The 18145-nt window shown below is 38.2% G+C and overlaps 1 protein-coding gene across 23 annotated transcripts in view; it reads left to right on the top strand.

The window, feature by feature from the left end:
• The window catches only part of LOC102417188 (serine/threonine-protein kinase Sgk3), a 104824-nt gene extending 91431 nt beyond the window's left edge, over positions 1–13393 (top strand). For 16 of the 23 annotated variants that reach the window (XM_023755438.1, XM_023755440.1, XM_023755441.1 and 13 more), the window contains 7 exons: positions 1106–1192; positions 3541–3636; positions 4923–4985; positions 5595–5750; positions 8097–8179; positions 8352–8441; positions 11538–13393. In XM_023755438.1, the coding sequence (XP_023611206.1) occupies positions 1106–1192; positions 3541–3636; positions 4923–4985; positions 5595–5750; positions 8097–8179; positions 8352–8441; positions 11538–11628 (666 nt within the window). In that variant the 3' untranslated portion in view covers positions 11629–13393. The remainder of the gene's footprint in view (positions 1–1105; positions 1193–3540; positions 3637–4922; positions 4986–5594; positions 5751–8096; positions 8180–8351; positions 8442–11537) is intronic. The other 7 variants (XM_006090606.3, XM_023755451.1, XM_023755447.1 and 4 more) reach the window with 5 other exon arrangements.
• The last annotated feature ends 4752 nt before the right edge of the window (positions 13394–18145 follow it).

The following is an 18145-nucleotide window of genomic DNA, read 5'->3' as shown; positions in this document are numbered from 1 at the left end:
AGGCCTGGGGGCCGGCTTGTTTGCCCTGAAGGGTGTCCCGGATCAGGGTGGGGGTCCCCACTGGGGTGCCTGGCCAGCCTGGATGAGGTGATGATGGCTGTTTGCAGCTGGTCACACACCCTTCAGGGTGGGGGTCCCCACTGGGGTGCCTGGCCAGTCTGGGTGAGGAGCTGAGGGCTGCTTTCAGTTTGGCAGTTGACTGAAGCTCCCAACCGCTCCTTTTTTTCTTTTTTCTTTTTTTATTCTGGGCCAGCTTTAGCTCTGGCTCTAGCTCTGAGGCTTCCGCTGCTGAAAGAAGCTATCTGGTTTGTTTGCGTTCTATAATCAAAACAATGTATAACTCCAGCTCTGAGATCCCAGCCCGCTGAAAGCTGGTTTCTGGGGTTTTGTTTAGCTTCTTATTTGCAACATAGTACATAGTTTCTTAGAGTTGAAGCTCAGAGGCCTGCAAGTCAGGCGGGGAACGTTGGAGTCTGCAGTCACTGAAGCAAGCAAGCCTCATGTTCGCTTCCAGCTGCCTGGCTGCCGGCCGCCATCTTGGCTGACAGTTAATTTGCATAAGGATATGCTGATTAGCCAATGGGAAGGGTAGCGGTCGTACGCTAATTACCATGTTTCTCTTTTATTAGTGTAGATGTTTGCAATGAAAGAACTATAGAGATAGAGATCAGATTAGTGGGTGCAAGGGCACAGGGATAGAGGAGATAGTGGAGTGCAAGCATAAAAGGATAGCTCCAGGGATTCCTTTGTTCCTTTGGGATTGATGGATGCCTGATTGTGGTGGTGGATATACATACGAATCTGTACATCTCTGTTACATAGAACTACACATACACAAATGCATGCATTACGAAATAGTGAAAACTGAATAAGGTTGGTAGTCTGGTTAACATTCTATCAATGCCAGTTTCCCAGTTTTGATATTGTACTACAGTTACATGAGGTGCCAGCATTGGGGGGAGCTGGGTGAGGGGTACATGGAACTCAGTGTATTATTTCTGCAGTTTGCCTATGGGTCTATCATTATTTCAAAATAAAATGGTTTTTTGAAATTGTCAGTTTATGTTCATGCATTGTTTTATCTTATTGCCCCTCTGTTTTTCAGGGACATGTTGTCTTAACAGATTTTGGGCTTTGTAAAGAAGGAATTGCTATTTCTGATACCACAACGACATTTTGTGGAACACCAGAGGTAAGAAGGATGTCTCATTTGTCATTCACATAATCATGTATAAAATGAAGAGATGAATCACAAATTGCATATACAAAATTTGAAATCAGAAAACTAGACTAAAACCTATCATTTTAGCTTCTGCCAGTTGGAAATATCTGATAATCATTTCTTTTAAATAAAGTTTATTGATAGTTGGTATTTTTAACTGTGATAGTGCGATACCACCACCAGATAACACACCAAAGATATAAATTATGCTTGTTTTATTGTTTACCTTAGACTTCTTCTTCTTTTTTTTTTTTTTGTTAACCTTCACGCGAGGACATTTTTCCATTAATTTTTAGGGAGAGTGGAAGAGAGGGGGAAAGACAGAGAGAAACATCAGTGTGAGAGAAACACATTGATTGGTTGCCTCCTCCATGTGACCCGACCAGAGCCCGGGCCTTGAAGGAGCCTGCAACCAAGGTATGTGCCCTTGACTGGAATCGAACCTGGATCCCTTTGGTCCACAGGCCAACACTCTATCCACTGAGCCAAACCGGCTAGGGCTACCTTAGACTTCTTTAGGCATTTGATTTTATTTCTAATGCTTCCAAATAAAATCACAAATCAGTGATGAAAATATCCTAAAGTTGTGATAATGTTTGCATAACTCTAAATATATTAAAAACCATTGAATTGTACACTTTAAATGGGGGAATTGCATGGTTTGTGAATATCTTAATAAAACTCTTTTAAAAATAAGCTGAAGCAAATATGGCAAGAGATTGGCATTGCCTATATTTAGATGGCAGCTTTATTGGTTTCTATTATAGTTTACTATTTTTATGTATGGTTAAAATATTTTATAATAAAATTAAGTGTTTATTTAACAGAAGAAAATAAGACAGAGGATATGGGGGGAAATTCACAAATCAGAATTCATTAACCCAAACATCCCACTCTCTAAGCAGAAATGTATCTTTCTATTCGAGATAATAGTCCTTACAATTTATGTTAAAGCCTTCTTATTCTCTCTCTCTCTCTCTCTCTCGCTCTCACACACACACACACACACACACACACACACACACACACACAAATTTTAATGTATTTATAGTGATTTTAGGTGCCAGGTAGCATTTCATCATTATTGCCGAATAATAATTTTGAAAATGTGTGATTGTTGAAAATGTGTGATAGACTGGCTCACATGACACTTGTAATCAAGATCAGAAACATAAAGTAGCTGTAAGCAACAATATTTACTTTAAAATGTATTTTTTTTTCTTCCTTTCTGTACTCTAACCTTGTTCTTGTGTATATTTGTGACCATTCTATTTTGGTTTATGTGAAGAAACATTTTTTGTGAATGTATATTGATGTCATAGTTAACAAAATCTTTTAAGTCCTGTAGGTTTTAGAAAGGAACAAGTTCTTTTGCCATCTAAGTCTAAATGTGGTCAGAAATTAAACTTTTAATTTATTTTGCCATTTTTTGGAGCATATAAAAAAGCTTAAGAAGAAATCATTTCCCTATTTTATATGGAAAAGGAAAAAATATTTTTTGGAATCTGAAATTCAAATTAACCATCTTATATTTGTGAAATGGTTATGAGTTTAAGTATTTTATAAGTTAAAGTGTAAATAGCTGTGTAATAACTTAAACATTTGTAAATAATATGTTAGAGAATTACAGTTGTAATTTCCTAAGAAGAATGCAATTCATTCTTTTTCTTTCATTGAAAAAAAAATGAATTATAATTGCCACATTAGGAATCCTTTCTTTGGGAGAAACAATTATGAGTAATGACCAGAGGAATTTTTTTTAATATATTTTATTGATTTTTTACAGAGAGCAATGGAGAGGGATAGAGAGTTAGAAACATCAATGAGAGAGGAACATTGATGCCTCCTGCACACTCCCTACTGGGTATGTGCCCGCAACCAAGGTACATGCCCTTGACCGGAATCGAACCTGGGACCCTTGAGTCCACAGACCAATATTCTATCCACTGAGCCAAACCGGTTAGGGCCAGAGGAATTTTTACGATAAATTAATCTTGTAAAAGATTTCCTCCTCTTCCCCTCCTCCCACACGCTAAGTACCTACTTTGTATTACAGTTTCTACATTCGCTGCCCTTTTCTGTTTGTCTTTACTGCATCACAGTTTCTGGGGAAATCTTTGAGTATGTGTATTTTGAAAAATGTCCCAATGGATTTTGAAGAATCACTGGTATAAAATGAAAATGGAAATACTCAACCAATTTAAAATCTAGATATGTTTTTAGCATAATAGTAATACCTAAAATTTGTTAAATTTCTCAGTTATTTCCAAACTTTGTCTTATTTATTGAGTTGCACTAATATTTCATCTTTTCTCTAGTACCTAGCACCTGAAGTGATCAGAAAACAGCCCTATGACAATACTGTAGATTGGTGGTGCCTTGGTGCTGTACTGTATGAAATGCTGTATGGGTTGGTATGTATTTCTACTCTTTCATTATTTTCCCAATATATTATAATTGATTTGCATTTTCTCTTTTCTCTTTCTCTTTCAGTAATCTTGTGGACACTTAGATAACATTAATAGAGTAGTAGTAACATGGTAAAAATGAGTCCAAAACCATGTATGCACAAAAAGAAAAACTTACATTTTGTTAATAGTTTTTAAATGTGATTTTTCTGTCAGAGTAATTACTGTTTCAAGTATTCTCCTCCCTCTCTCATTTTGTTGAAATTGACACATAGTTGTAATATTAAAATTATCCACTTTTATTCAATTTACCCTAGTCATCATTCTGCCTAATTTCAAAAAGATGGAAAGAAAAAAAGATGTTTGTATTTATTAGAAGATAATGCCTTTTGGGTTTTCCTTTGTATTTTGTTTTTATAGGATTTAATTAATACACTGGTGCTCCACTTTTTCCATCACTGAGAACCATCTCTTCCATTCACCGTATATACCATGTCTTAAGATTTCATTTTTTTAAAAAAGGGATGTTTACTATGTAATGTTTCCCCAGCTAGAGCTTCTGATTAACATGAGTACGTTTGTTTTGCTACATTGAGTTAATACTCCAACCTAAAGCAAACAATTTAGGCATTTAAGTGGGTTTACATATCCTTGTAGCAATAATGTACGCTTTTATTTAGCCTTTTGAAACTAGTTGGAATCTTTTCTAGGCTCCCTTTGTGGTCCCATGGGTGTCCTGTGGCCTCAGGCTGGGAACCATCCACTCATCCCCCCTGGTACTGCCTCCACTAAGCTAAATAACACCATCATCTGAGACCTGAGCTGGGGCTTGTTATTTTGTTCTGCTTTTTATTTTGTATTTTCCCCACCACCCCACCCCCACCCCCCGAAAACTGGGGAGCTCTCAGTACATTTAGGAGCATTTTTCTCATGTTGCTAACTTTGAATGATAGATTCTCATGACCTCCAACACTGTCTCTTCTTTGCCCTTGACGAAGATCCACTTGTTAAAAGATCTAGTTTTCCGGTTATGCCAGTGACGTAGAACACCTCAAACCCACTTTATACCTTACTTTAAGTGTTGGATAGTTGCCATTAAGATATCTCTGAGTCCTTTTAATTTCTTCAGACGACTTTGAGAGCATAAAATATTATCATTGTGTATAAAATGCAGTTGATTCGAACGGGAACATTTGAAACATATACTGGTACTTCATTAATTAACTTATATTAACTATATTAAAATCAAGCTAGATTTTAAAAAGTAAAAAATAAAGTTTTTCTTCCTGCAGAGTACACCCATAATGCCACAGTACTTAGGAAGGAGCATGATCTTCAGGTCTTCATCTTTTCAGGCAATCTCTGTTTTAATTTATTTATTCCCAAGTCTCAAGAAATTATTTAATGTTGGATCTCTGTTTCCAATAATTCTATCATTATGCCCATGATGAGGTTGGTGGTGGTTTTCTTTAAAACAGATACTGTTGAAACTTTTATTCAATTGGCACCTGTGTTATTGAACAGACTGGCCCTAATTCATTCAGTGCACATGCATTAAGCCAGGGGTCCTCAAACTACGGCCCACGGGCCACATGCAAATACAAATATTGTATTTGTTCCTGTTTTGTTTTTTTACTTCAAAATAAGATATGTGCAGTGTGCATAGGAATTTGTTCATAGTTTTTTTAAAAAACTATAGTCCGGCCCTCCAACGGTCTGAGGGACAGTGAACTGGCCCCCAGTTTAAAAAGTTTGAGGACCCCTGCATTAAGCTCTCTGTGTGCTGGGTTTTAAAATCTCTTTGCATTAGAAGGCCACACTGCACCCAAAGACGCCTGTGTATTTCTTTTGTCCAGACCCAGTCTGCTCCCTATAGATGAAGGCCAAATCCAACTATTTTAACCCAAACATTTTGGCATAGTTCAGTTCACACTAACTTTATTTTACTTTTTTTCCCCCCCCAGCCTCCTTTTTATTGCCGAGATGTTGCTGAAATGTATGACAACATTCTGCACAAGCCCCTAAATCTGAGGCCAGGAGTGAGCCTCACAGCCTGGTCCATTCTGGAAGAACTCCTAGAAAAAGACAGGCAAAATCGGCTCGGTGCCAAAGAAGACTTTGTATGTATATCTCTCCCACTCTGTTTAAGCTTATTTATCCTTTGAAGATAAAGCCTTATTTTATGTGGTATTTGATGGGATGAATACAGCTCTTAAAGAAGAGCACCATGAAAACGCGTAACTTGTCCCAACAACTTTCACCAGTGTTTATACGTACAGAACTATACAGGGTTTGAGCACTTGCATCCTTTCAGTTGATCTCTGTAACAGTACCATCCTCTCCTCTTCGTCTGTCACGTCCAGCTTTCACACTTATTTTTTATTTGATTTTTATTTATTAAAATTTTTCTCCTAGCCCTTCTTTTTAAAAAATTTTTGATTACCTGAACTTTTAGATCATGTTGTTTAACAAGAATCTAAGTCCTTCCTGACCACATAAGGCGGTGCAATTTATCTTGAACCAACGTGAAATCACTTTTTCCCCCCTGAGAATTTGGTGATAACCTCCTTGAGATAGTTATGGAGTCTGTGGGTTTGGTTTTTGTTTTGTTTTTTTTTTAAGCAGGGTAATTAGATTGCTAGTGTAACTTTTATCTTAGTGTGTCAGTATTCAGGAACTGTTGAGGAATAAGAACTTTTAAGTTCATTTAAATTTCTCAGAAATTCTTTGGGGCTGTTGACCAGTTTGAACGTGAGCTGTGAATAACAAACTTGTCTGCTACTGACCTTCTCCTCCTACACGTCCCAGTTCGGCAGATGGCTCTGTCAACAGTTCTCTATCCAGCTTTGATTCCCGTCTGTTGTTTCAGTCAGTCTTGCTAATACTTCACACCTCCGTGCCCCGTGGTCCTTTTATTGAATTCAGAAATCGCAACCTGGATGAATTCAACTGTCATCTCTGGGCTGCTGTTCGTTGGTGGAGAAAGTTTCACAACTGGGCTAAACTTCCAATGTGTGTATGTGTGTGTGTGTGTCTAACAAGAAATCTTTGGACACCAGTAAGGTGACACAGTTTTTAAGTAAGTGTTTATAATGAGATGTTTATAGCCACTCACGAGGCCTTTTTGGTCTTCTGGGGAGGAGACGTGGAGGAGGAGACGTCTGTGATTCTAGCAGGAATTATTACACAACAAGATTTCAATGAGTGTTTAGAAAGAACCAAATAGGAGGAAGCACTTTGTGAGGTAAAACTGATCACACAAATGAAAACTTAATACAGCGGAGGGAAACTTGGTAAGTGTGTCTAAGTTAAGTGTTCTTCACTCTGAAGCATTTGCTACTGAAACCGGCGTTAACAGGAAAGAGTTCCTGGTACCAATTTTAAGGTGTGTGTATGTGGAGGCCTCCCCACAGCAACAAGCAATTCTCAGACGCCAGAATTGATAGTGTCCATCCTGACACTGTCTTCTCAGAGACAGAATCACATTCCATGAGTAAAGGGCTCACTCCCACAGGACAGCCCTCCATCTCAGATACCAGTCACAAGCCCAGGTTGTTACCTGTGCGTCCGACAGACGGCTATAAATCAGGGGTTCCCATGACCCCTCCTTTGGTTCAATTAATTTGCTAGAATGGCTTACTGAATTTAAGAAAACCCATGCACTTACTAGTTTACCGAATTATTATAAAAGGGATATGGCTTGTTTACCTCTTGAGCTTTACCTCCCGTGACCGTCCCATTTTTCCCTGTACTGCAACCATGCTGGACTCTCATTTTCTTGACCAAGCTAAGCTCTTTGCCACCGCAGGGCCTTCATATTCTACCCGCATTGTTCTCCCCTCATTCTTTTTTTTTAAATTTATTGGGGTGACATTGGTTAATAAGTGTACAGTTCTATAGTACATCATTTGTATATTGCACTGTATGCTCACCACCCAAAGTCTAGTCTTCCTCTATCACCATATATTTGACCCCTTTGTCCTCTTCCTCCTCCTACCCCCCATCACCTCTGGTAACCACCCTTCTGTTGTCTGCATCTGTGAGTTTGTTCATTTGTCGCCTTTTTGTTTTGTTTCCCACATACCTCATTCTTTAGCTAATTCTTACTCATCTTTCAGAATTCTGGTCAGACATCACTTTCTCTAAGAAATCTTTTTAAACCACCAAACTAGGTTGGATCCTACTTTATACACTTGTGTGGCACCCTACGGGGGAAAAAAGCTGGAATCAGTTCTTTGCCAACTTTTGATAGTAGCAACTCAGAGCGGAATACTTTAAATTTGTAGTAAATTTCATCATCTTGGTTTTACCTCTGTCCTACAGTGTAAAACTCCCTTGCTTAGCATCTTACTTACCTCCCCCATTCAGATAATAATAATTATTATTTGTACCTATGTAGTACTTTCATCTTTTTATACCATTCTTATTTTTATATTCTCCATTTGTCCTTAAAACAACCTGTTAAGTATCTAAGGCAGAAATGTCAACTCTGTTTTACCTATGAAGAAACTATGATAGTGAAGAGGATAAAGTGTGCCATGTGTACTTAGGTAGTCTTTCTGCTATACCACTTTGCCACATATATAACATAAACATGTATCTAAAAAAAAATTATTGAGGAACAAAATGGTAATGGTTTGGTTTCATAAAATTCTTCAGTGAGTACTTAATATATTCTTCAGCATTAGTTTAAAATGTATTTTTTTTCTTTAATATTCTAGCTTGAAATTCAGAATCATCCCTTTTTTGAATCACTCAGTTGGACGGACCTTGTACAAAAGAAGATTCCACCACCGTTTAATCCTAATGTGGTAAGTATATATCCAAGTCCTTCCTTCTAAACTAGTGAAATGTAGAACTGTAGCTCATCATAATTTTAGGAAAGATCTCAAAATCTAACCTTAGTGAAATTGAATCAGTACGTAAATATATGTGAAATATGTCACTTCAGGATGACCAGTAAGATTATAGTTTTTATTAGACTGATAAAAAAAATCTTTCAGTACAATAATTGTGAAGTATTTGTAGATGGACTTATTTCATTTAGCTCATTCAGGAGTGACTGTTTCAGACATGGCTCCATTAGGGACAATTTCTGCTCCTGATTTCTAGCGTTTGCAATAAGAACCTTGGATCTTTAAGAATAATTTAATTTTTCTCTTTAAATTAAGAGTCCACTGAGTTTAGTTATTTGCAAATAAATGTGTCATCCGATACATTAAAGAGTTAGGGATTCCTCCTAAGCAACCCTGGAAATGGCAACAGTGTTGACCTCAGAGTCAGACACCTCCAGGTTTGGATCCCTGCTTGTTCTATGACTAATTAATTAAACTTTTTAAAGCAAGACCCACAACTCGGAAGCCAGAAGAGAAAAATATTGGTAAATTTGACCACATAAAATTTAGAAATATTTGCATGAAAAAAAACTGCAAATAACAAACTGGGGGAAATTTACTTAGTACATTAAGCATTCTTATAAGTCAATGAGGGAAAAAAAAAAAAAGACCAAGCATGGACAAAGGACAATTTTGAAAAATAAATACAGGTATCTTTTAAATATATGAAAAGATGTTAAAGGAATGCAAAATAAAATCCTTACAGGTTTTTTTCACCTAATAGATTAACAAAGATCAAAAAGTTATCTATGCTAGAATAAGGTAGATATTCTCATTCACTGTTCTCAATACTTGTATTCTTTTACTTCACCCTGACAACAATCCTATGAAATAGTACTGTTATTTTACTCCATACTTCTGATGAGTGAACTTAAGCACAGAAAAGGTTAAGTAAGTTGTCCACAGTTTAATTAAAGTTGCAGAACTGGAGTTTGAAGACAGAGCCTTCCCTCACTCTTAACATAAGAAATACGGTATTTGCCAAAACCGGTTTGGCTCAGTGGATAGAGTGTCGGCCTGCGGACTGAAAGGTCCCAGGTTCGATCCCGGTCAAGGGCATGTACCTGGGTTGCGGGCACATCCCCAATGGGAGATGTGCAGGAGGCAGCTGATCGATGTTTCTCTCTCATCGATGTTTCTAACTCTCTATCTCTCTCCCTTCCTCTCTGTAAAAAATCAATAAAATATATTTTTAAAAAAAAATTCTAAACAAAAAAGAAATACGGTATTGTCCCTGACAGTACTAGCCATGAGCCATAAGGGCCTTCTCAAAATATTTATAAAGTCAGGCAAGAGAACATTTATTGAGCACCTTCTACATGTCAGATTCTGCGAATTTTATGTATTAATGCATCAAATCCTTACAAGTTTAACAGACAGGTGGCAGGATTCTTATTTTACACAAGAGGAGGCAAGCTTTCCTCTTACAGAAAAGATAGGGTAGGTTATATAAAGAATTCTAGCTAGCAAAACTCATAGCCAGAATTCAAACCTTAGTTTTATTTCAGAACCCCTGCTTTCTAAGGTTGTATGTAAGAATTTGGTGACATTTTATATATATATATATATATATATATATATATATATATATATATATATATATATATATATATATATATAATTTCTAGTGTCTATTTTCCTCTGTGGTGGAATTTCTCATGTAGAAGGATAGAGCATTCTGGGTTTTCCTGGCTTCTTCTCTGCTGTTTGTAGACCTACCAGGCTAACTATATCCTTAGCTTATAATAACTGCTCTGACTCTCTATCTGTTCACCTCGATTAGACTTGATGAATTGAACTTTTTTAAAATATATATATAATTTTATTGATTTTAGAGAGAAAGGGAGAGGAGGAGAGAGAGATAGAAACATCAATGATGAGAATCATTGATTGACTGCCTTCTGCATGCCCCCTACTGGGGATCGAGCTTGCAACCTGGGCATGTGCCTTTGACCAGAATCGAACCCAGGACCCTCAGGCTGATGCTCTATCCACTGAGCCAAACCGGCTACGGCGTGAATTGAACATTTTAAAGCTTCCCTTTCTCTTAGAGCAGAGCTAACTAGAGTTTCAGGGATGGGCTTTAACGGTGAATCACCTTAATTTGCAACCCGATTTTATCGGTACATACATTGGAAGGGGATAGGCCATTCACTTGTGAAAGAAGATTAAGAACCATTGCCTTTGAGCCTAAGCAGACACCGTGCTTCGTGCTTCGTTTTCTAGTTTCCTGGTCCCTTTAGGGCTTTGGAGCTAAGGGTCTCATCACTGAATGCTTAGCGACCTCTGTGGCACAAGAGTCACCTTTCACAGTTTTACTTACAGCCCCTCCATTCCTTCATCAAAAGGCTTCATTTGCCCTAGCCGGTTTTGCTCAGTGGATAGAGCATCGGCCTGTGAACTGAAAGGTGCTGGGTTCGATTCCAGTCAAGGGCACATGCCTGGGTTGTGGGCTCAATCCCCTGTGGGGGGCTTGCAGGAGGCGGCCGATCAATGATTCTCTCTCATCATTGATGTTTCTATCTCTCTCTCCCTCTTCCTTCCTCTCTGAAATCAATATATATATATATATATATATATTTTTTTTTTTTTTTAAAGGCTTCATTTATCCAAAGTTGAGAAACTGGATGGGCAGGCACTTCATGGGAGCTCAAATGCAAAATGCTGTTCTGAAAACCTACCTGAACCCTTTTTCTAAACTTACAGGTGATGAGTAGAGAGCAGGGGGGTCGTTTGCAGGGACTGAGATTTATATTAACATTGGTAAGGACTCTGATGCTAGCTCTCCTTACCCTTCTCTCTCCTCCCCCCACCCAACAACAAGTACCTTACCTGTTAGAAGGACCTCACCTCGGTAATAAAAGCAGAAAATGTTCCAAAGCAGTGATGAAATAAGAAGACAGCTGAACTTGCCAGGAATCAATATACACATCCATGAAGGGTTTAATGAAGAACTAAATTCATGAAAAAGCTAAGGTGAATAATAGTATTTTTTTTTTTTTGGTGTTTTAGGCAGGACCAGATGATATTAGGAACTTTGATGCAGCGTTTACGGAAGAAACAGTTCCATATTCTGTGTGTGTGTCTACTGACTATTCGATAGTAAACGCCAGCGTACTGGAGGCTGATGATGCATTCGTTGGTTTCTCTTATGCACCTCCTTCAGAAGACTTATTCTTGTGAACATTTTGCCATCCGGGAACCATTGAGCAAATATAAACCTATGTACAGACGAGACTGAAATTCCTGTTTGTGTGAATATATTCAAATATGTTTAGTGCCTCTTTTTTACATATAATGTTAACAACTATGAAAAATGTATTTTCTGCTGTATGTAAGAAAATAGTGCATTTCAAAGAGCTAACTTTGGAATTAAAATTTGTATTCTTGTTTATTAAGCTTATTTTTAAACAGAAATTTTAAAAGCTATTGTTCTTAGCATTAACCTATTTTTAAAGAAAACTTTTTTGCTGATGACTGTTTTTTTCCCAAGTTTACACTAACACCTACCCAAGATAGACTGTTTTTCAACAGCCTATTTCAGTTCAGTTAACATATATTAATGCCTTTGTAACTCTACTTTGATCTTTGTTCTCAGATCAGAACTATGCAATTTGTATGTGGTTGTTTAAGAAGAAACCATATCTGTCCATAATAAATCTCTGCTTGCCATAATCAGTCTTGGTAGGATTAAAGTGTAAAAGCATAGTTAACACATTGGCTGCTAATTAACACTTTGAGTAACTGTTCATTCTGCAGGTCAAATTAAAAAGTAACAAAAGGAGGCCCTGGCTGGGTAGCTCAGTTGGGTAGGGCATTGTCCTGATACCCCAAGGTTGTGGGTTCGATCCCCTTCAGGGAATAATAAGAATCAACCAATGAATACATAAAAAAGTGGATCAACAAGTCTCTCCCTCTCTCTCTCTCTCTCTCTCTTTCTCAAATCAATAAAAAGGAAATCCTTTGCTTTTGAAATACCAATTTAAATTCATGAATTATTTTTCTTCTGGAGTAAAAGTAAATATTTAATAGTTGACATTTTAAATATTCCCAAACATCTGAAGAGTAATAAAGTACTGCTGGATTTTTTTTTTTAGGTGGTGCCAAAATGAATGTATCTGTGTCATGTATTTATATTACAAATACATTCTATTTATGTTCTTTTGGGCCTTTTGAATGTTTAATATACTGTTAAGTAGGTCTAAAACTTGGTATTTAGTTTTGCAAATAGCTTTTCAAAACTGTCTCCCTAATTGGTTGTTAAGTGAAAAATATTGAGCTTTCTAGAATATTTACTTAATTGGGAATTAAAAAGTAGAATAGCAAATTTGGGATTAATATAAATGTGCACAGTTTTACTATAGTGTAACAGAAGTTAAAAATAATTCAGATAGATGCCTAGCATCTTATGTATCTTAGAAAATGTATGGGAAATTGACCTTAAAGTCATACTAAAAACCAACTAACCTCTGTACTTGTAATTGTAAAAGAATGCTTATCTTGGAATTCTGATTTTTAGTTTAGAGATTTTGTAAGTCATGTAGGAAACATTGTGAAAGAATTTAGTGACCCAGTTTAGATGCTTCAAGAACAAGCATTCTTTCCATGTGTTTTCTCTTGAGAAAGAAATCACAAAAGCATTTCACACCAATACCCTTTGGTTTACAAATGTTCAGCAGAATGGGGGGAAGGGCGTGTGCTTTTCTTAGATTAATAATATTTGCATTCAATACACTGAATCTTCCTTTAGAAGTAAGACTTTAATAGCAACACTGTAAATATTTGTTTTATTTGGTACTACTGTAAGTTCTCCTTTTATACAAAGCTCTTTGCTTATAAAGCAAAATAAAGACTAGTTTCTTGTATGATTTTTTACTCAGCCACTCCTTAATTAAACTGCCAAAAATTCAAGTGCAATATTGTATATTTTTAAGAACAAATTTAAAATAGAATGTTGCTGTTTTTTGGATCTCAAAAAAAATATAAATCTTACAGAGTGTAATAAAACTAGCAAAAAGATTCATGATCATCTAATGCCTGTCATTATTTTAAATTAAAGTTGGTGATAGTTACAGTATCATTACAAAATGAATTACATATATATATATATATATATATATATATATATATATATATATATGGAAGACAAGTAAAATTTTACCTAAATAGTTGGACATGTAAAAATTACTAGATTATTCCATATCCCAAGGTGGTAATTCTTTTATTTGAATCCCTAAAGTGTACGCAGGTGAGTCTCAGGTGGCTATACCTTAGAGTGATATGCCAAGTTTTGTGTGTAAATGAAATCCACTTAGGGCAGGGATTGCTATATGGCTTTGTTTGGATGCTCAAAAGGATTCACTGCTATAACATGATAGGCTTCCTTCGCTGTTTTGTTCTTCTTTACTCACCTGATACTAAGAGAAATTGCTCTCCAACTTCCCTGAAAGCATTTCAGTTGGAAATTTGTGTCATTTACTAATATTTAGCTTTTTTGTGTCTTAACCAATATTGTATAATCCATTTGTAATGCTTTAAACATATTCCTCAGTAGGTGAAAGGTTTCCTACACAAAAATACTTCTCATTTTACTATTTCTTTACACTGATTTTTGCGGAGATAATTAAGTCAGAAAGAAATATAGCTGTCTTAAAATGTTACGTTTTAGGTATTCAAAGTCAAAATAGTGGAGAATAATTTAAAGCGATGTTACACAAAGAACAAAGCCAATAGAGAAGTATAAGCTCAGCATGATATAGCAATAAAATAGGCAACCAAAGGGTCCTATACAAAAAAGTTATTCACATAATGTCTTGATAATGATGGGTCACCATATGAATCTTGAGGATTAGTGTAAAACAGAATAACATCACTCTACATGACCCCACTTATTGGAAGAACCAGACACGGTGATTTTAGAAACCTTGCATGCAAACATGACTTGGGAGTTTTTGTGGTAAATTCTCCTTTGCAGGAATATATATCATGGATTCATCATTTCTTCTAATGTATTTTCATAATATTTTTAATTAGGGGACAGAGATTTCCCCTTCAATATTAGTTAAATCTTTGTGAGAAAGTCTATAATGAGTTGTCAGTATTTAAGTGTTTTTATGTTTGTATTAACTCATGGAATCCAGAGACTTATATACAGAAAAACACCCACTCACATGGTCAAATTCGATCGTGTTGGATTTGTTGGGTCTTCCCAGATGGTAGGTATAGCCTTGCAGTGTTGAATTTTTTTCTTCTGCCTCAATGATAGTAATAGTGCAACAAGAACAGTTTACTTTGTTTACTGATGCAGTGATGCTGAATGCTAGCAATGTATTTAGTAAGATATCCTCTAGCAGTGTGCCTCAATCAGATATCAAAAATTAGATATCAAAAGCAAATAAACTGTTCTTGTTTGCAGATGAGTATCTTTGTAGAAAATCCAATAGAACTTTAAAAAGTTCTGGAATTAAGTGATTACAAGATTACATCATATAAGGTTAATATACAAAAATCACTTTTCTTATATGCCAGCAATTTGAAATTAAAAACACCATTTACATTAGCACCCCCCCAAAGGTATAAATCCTAATAAAATATGTGTAAGATCTATATGAGGAAAACTACCTTCTCTCTGACAAATTTGCCTATTCTTGACATTTCATATAAACAATCACAATATTTGGCTTTTTGTGTCTGGCTTCTTTCGCTTTGCATAGTGTTTTCAAGGCTCATCCATGTTGTAGCACGTATAAGTACCTCATCCCTTTTTATGGCCAATTGACTCCATCCACACTTCATCCACTTTTTTACTATTAATAATCCAATGGACATTCTTGCATAAATTTTTGTGTGTTTCAAATTCTTTCATATCTATGTATATGTATAATATGTGGCTTGGGATTGTTGGGTCACCTAGTAGCTCTATGTTTAGTCTTTTAAGGCAGCCCCCGGAATGTTTTCCAAATTGTCTGCACCATTTTGCATCCCGCTAGGAAAGTTTTTATTATTTTCAACAAACATGGGCACCGCTGGCCTGTGATAAAACGACCACCAGTGGTTTCTATCTTTTCTGATTTGCTTTGCTTTGCAGGGAGAGAGGGGGCGTGACTGGAGGGGCGAAGCGCCCGTGGGCCCGGTTGCCCTGGTGACAGGGAGGCGCTGTCCCGGCAGCCCCCGCGCCGCCGCCAACGGACGGAAGCTGCGCGCTTGCGCGCTCGGGCTTCCCTGGGTGGCCGGCTCGGGCGGCGCGCGGCTGGCGGAGGTCTGTGGGCGCAGGAGCGGGGGTCCCGCGTTGCTGGGCTGGGGCCCGCGGTCCGGAGGGGGGCGCTGTGCGTGGGCGGGGCCCTGGACCCCGGGTGCGGGGCCGGAGTCGCTTCGGCGGCGTTGGTTGTGAGGTGATTTCCTGCTGGCGCGGCCCGGAGCGAACACCCGCTCAGGTTCCGAGGGAACCGGCGCTTGGGTTCTTTAGACTGTGAGGCGGCGGCTGGAATTTGATCCGCGTTCGCCTCATCAGTGCTTTCCGCGTCTTTTTCTCCACTTTCCCCACCCCCGCCCCGGACCTCTGCTTTCCCCGGGGTTTAAGCTACTGAGTCCGGCCGGAGTCACCGCGTCCTGGTGCTGGTCTGGGTGCCTGTCTCCGATGAACTGGAACATTCCCCTCCTCTTCTCCGGGTTCGGTGTTTGGGTGTGGAAAATCCACGCGCGGGCTGGTCACCGGGTCCGGCGTGAAATGATCAAAGTCTGGAATCCATCTCCTCTGCGCCAGCTCCTTTCTGATGCCCCAGATCGGACCGCTGACCATCTGTCAGGACGGTTTCAATGGCTGGAAACTGTGGACTCTTCCTCTGTTCCAGCCCATTTCCCCCACGGACAGCGGGCACTGGCTCCCAAAATAACCTGCCCTATCACTTGTTGAAAACGTCCCTGGCTTTTCATCGCCTGTGTAATGACCACGGGCTTCAGAAGCTTTCATACTCTGGTTGGGGCTCACCCAATCATTTCATTAGCGTCTAGAGCAGTGGTTCTCAACCTGTGGGTCGCGACCCCTTCGGGGGTTCCACGACCCTTTCACAGGGGTCGCCTAAGACCATCAGAAAACACATGTATAATTACATATTGTTTTTGTGATTAATCACTATGCTTTAATTATGTTCAGTTTGTAACAATGAAAATACATCCTGCATATCAGATATTTACATTACGATTCATAACAGTAGCAAAATTACAGTTATGAAGTAGCAACGAAAATAATTTTATGGTTGGGGGTCACCACAACATGAGGAACTGTATTAAAGGGTCGCGGCATGAGGAAGGTTGAGAACCACTGGTCTAGAGGCCCGGTGCACAAAATTTGTGCAATGGAGAGGGGAGGTCCCTCAGTGTGAGAGGGTGCAGGCTAGGCCGAGGGACCCCACCAGTGCAGGATCAGGGATGCGGGAGGTTGGCCAGCCAGGGAGGGACCGCAGGAGGACTCCAGAGCGTGTCCAGCCCATCTTGTTCAGTCCCCATCAGCTGGACCCCAGCAGCAAGCTAACCTACCGGTTGGTGCATCTGTCCCCTGGTGGTCAGTGCAGGTCATAGCCAGTGATTGGGTGGCCTTAGCATGTCATTAGCATATTATGCTTTGATTGGTTGAACGGACGACCAGACACTTAGCATATTAGGCTTTTATTATATAGGACTAGAGGCCCGGTGCACGAAATTTGTGCAAGGGGCTCGGCCCTCGCAGCCCCGGCTTCGTCCAGAAGGTCGTCTGGATAGTTGTTTTGCTGTTTGGCCGTTCGATCAATTTGCATATCATGCTTTTATGATTATAGATAGCCTCCCTTCTTTCAGCCCCAGAAATCTTATGTCCTAATGAAGCACACATGTATTGCCCTGAACACAGCATACGCTTTAAGATATATTATAGGAACTATGGCCACAGAGAAATGGACTCTGAAGTTTCCCCCTACGTAATAGCGGAAAGGACAGTCTCAGTTACTTTTCTTTGAAAAGTGGCCTAAACTCCAAGTAGTAGGTCTAAAAACATCTTTTACTCATTTGTATCCCCAGTGCCTAGGACAGTCTGGTATCCAATAAATAGCAAATGCCCAATACGTATTTAATATTGAATAAATGTGATGGTCATTATTTCTGACTTCTCTAAATTGACAACAACTTGAACACAGGATCCACTCTTAATCACCTAACACAAGTATTGACAGATATTGTTTCCAATTATGTTTGCTGTTCTTTAAATGAATTTTACATACTCCACTCTTGTTACTATGATTTAATGTTTTATGTTGGTCAGTATTGAAGATTTAAAGCCAGAAGAAGTTTTATCATCTGATACAACTCTTTCATTTTGATTTTCCCCTAGCAGCCTGGAAATGCTGGGTCTAGTACCAAGTTCTCAGATTTTGTAGGTTAACTACACTTTGTAACTTAGATTGAATTTATGGAATAACTTTTGCCACTTTCATTTTTTTTTTTAAACAACACCTTCAAGAGAACCTCATCATCTAATACTTATTTCAGGCAGCATTTTTTGAATACCTACTTTGTAAAGAGACGTTTGAAGAAAGAAATAATTAAGTTTGTAAGAAATAATTAAGTTTGCAATCTTGTAGAGACCCTTA

The sequence above is a fragment of the Myotis lucifugus genome, unplaced genomic scaffold (genome assembly GCF_000147115.1).
Source record: "Myotis lucifugus unplaced genomic scaffold, Myoluc2.0 scaffold_77, whole genome shotgun sequence".
Classification (NCBI taxonomy): domain Eukaryota; kingdom Metazoa; phylum Chordata; class Mammalia; order Chiroptera; family Vespertilionidae; genus Myotis; species Myotis lucifugus.
The sequence above is the reverse complement of the archived record's forward strand: the minus strand, read 5'-3'. Positions and strand labels throughout refer to the sequence as shown.